Source organism: Protobothrops mucrosquamatus, unplaced genomic scaffold (assembly GCF_001527695.2).
Source record: "Protobothrops mucrosquamatus isolate PMUCROS unplaced genomic scaffold, P.Mucros_1.0 scaffold14, whole genome shotgun sequence".
Lineage (NCBI taxonomy): Eukaryota > Metazoa > Chordata > Lepidosauria > Squamata > Viperidae > Protobothrops > Protobothrops mucrosquamatus.
Window position 1 is genome coordinate 2,471,547 of NW_015386401.1, and position 2,309 is coordinate 2,473,855.

General features: G+C 45.5%; 1 protein-coding gene across 1 annotated transcript in view; it reads right to left on the reverse strand.

The window, feature by feature from the left end:
- Nucleotides 1-2,045, reverse strand: part of LOC107282860 (myocyte-specific enhancer factor 2B-like) — a 10,387-nt gene extending 8,342 nt beyond the window's left edge. The window contains exons 1-2 of the mRNA XM_015810692.1: nucleotides 1,992-2,045; nucleotides 326-529 (exon numbers count right to left, since the gene is read on the reverse strand). Of these exons, the coding sequence (XP_015666178.1) occupies nucleotides 326-529; nucleotides 1,992-2,045 (258 nt within the window). The remainder of the gene's footprint in view (nucleotides 1-325; nucleotides 530-1,991) is intronic.
- Nucleotides 2,046-2,309: the final 264 nt, after the last annotated feature.

Genomic DNA, 2,309 nt, shown 5'->3' on the forward strand with positions numbered 1-2,309 from the left:
CCCTGATTTAACTATAAAAATACCAGACAGTTCTGCATATTGTCAAAGCAAGAATATACAGTATTTGCAGCGTTGACAGCTTGTTTGTGCGGACCGGTTGCTGGCAAGGTACCGGTCCACGGACCAGGGGTTGGGGACCCCTGCTCTAAAAGAATGCAAATGACCAGCTGTCTGCAAGGAGTATAAATCCTTCCACTCCCCCCCATCCAGTCAGAGCTGAAGAAGCTTCTTGGATGAGAAGTGAAACAAGAAAACAAGGAAATTGTTTTTCAGCTGCCTGCTGAAAAAAGCACCTTTGAATTTTAGGAGCCTTCCCACGTTTTACCTCCAGAATATCCGAGTTGGTTCGACTCTCGTGGGGTTCGCTGTACTCCGTGTACTTCAAGAGAACCTTGTCCATGTCCGTGCTGGCATACTGGAAGAGCCGGTTGGTGCTGTTGAAAATGATCAGGGCGATCTCACAGTCACACAGGACGCTGAGCTCGTAGGCCTTTTTCATCAACCCAAACTTCCTCTTGGTGAACGTGACCTAACACAGGGCAGGGGAAACAAAATACAGGCAGTCCTTAACAACCACAATCGAGCCCAATCCGTCGCTAAGCAAGACATTTGTCAAGTGGCCCCATTTTACGACCCTTCTTGCCACAGTTGTTAAGTGAATCACTGCGGTTGTTAAGTTAGTAACACGGTTATGAGGGAAATCTGGCTTCCCCGTTGACTTTGCTTGGCAGAAGGTCGCAAAAGGGGATCACGTGACCCCCCCCGGGACACTGCGACCGTCATAAACGTGAATCAGTGGCCAAGCCTCTCAGTTTTGATCACAAGACCATGGGGACGCCACAACAGTCAGTAAGTGTGAAAAACAATTGTAACTATCACTTGTAACTTTGAAAGGTCACTAAATGAACTGTTGTAAGTTGAGGTCTAACCTGTAAGAAATGGGGCAGATTTGGCCAACTTGCAACTGGGGCCAGGAATTTAAAGTCTAAAGAATCATCTGGCACTCAGTTTCTGTCAACACAAAGGTGTTACTCCAGGGGTCTTCAAACTTGGCCCTTTTATGACTTGGGGACTTCAACTCCCAGAATTCCTCAGCCAGGCATGCGTGCCTGGCTGAGGAATTCTGGGAGTTGAAGTCCCCAAGTCATAAAAGGGCCAAGTTTGAAGGCCCCTGTGTTACTTCCTCCTTAAGCCCCCCGTAATGCTATTCAGGTCCTTCTTTTCTCGCTCTTTCTTTGCTTCAAAACGTTTTGGGCCTGCATTTCTCAACCGTGCAGCTAAGCTGGGCAAACTGATGGTTGTTGACTCTGGTTCATGAGTTAACTCCCAAAGACAAGTGACTTTGAGAACTGAAAAGGGTGTAGACTGAGGTATGTCTCATTTTATCCCCAAACAATCCTGTGAGAAGCCTGGATTAAGAAAAAAAAGTATTATCCAAAGTCACTTAATAATGTTTCTGGCTAAGTGGGTGGAGAGCACGGTCCCTTTAACAAGTGTAATGAGTCAGCAAGTTTTTAAACCTTTTCTTCTCTGATAAGCTCCTTTTTCTTCTTTTTTATCTTTCCTCTCTTCCCTTTTTCCTTTTCTTTCTTTCTTTCTTCCTTCCCTTCCCTTCTTTTCCTCCTTCCTTCCCTTCTTTCCTTTTTCCTTCCCTTCTTTCCTTTTTCCTTCCCCTTCCTTCCTTCCTTCCTTCTTTCCTCCCTCCCACCCTTCTTTCCTTCCTTCCTTCCTTCCTTCCTCCCTCCTCCTTCCCTCCCTCCCTCCTTCCTTCCTTCCTTCCTTCCTTCCTTCCTTCCTTCCTTCCTTCCTTCCTTCCTTCCTTCCTTCCAGATAGTGCTCAACTTACAGCCCTATGACTTTTAAAATGGCTACTTCAATTTAAAAAGTCTCTCCAGGTTGGCTAGAGATGATGGGAGCTGTAGTCCATAGCAGAAAAATCTGGTCAGAAGTCCATCTGATTGCCAGTCCACTTCTGCTTAAGAGGTACTTACCTGCCGGTTCCGTTGGTCCAAGATTCGGCTAATCTGTATCTTTTTTCGGCCCATTGCAGTCCGGGGGATGAAAGAGCTTTGATAAGATGAAGAAAAAAAAAGGTATGTTATTTGTGTATTCAGGAGTTTTTACCCTGGCAGAACCTGATTTGAATTGAGAGTTGAATCTAATTCCAAACCAGCTTAATCATCACAGCTCCTGCTCTGTGAAACTGGAGATTTTTTAGTTTTTATGGAAATCCAAGGGATATTTTTAGCTGTCGCATGAACTACTTGATCCTACAAGGGGGAGAAACGAGTCACGTAGCAACCAAGTCC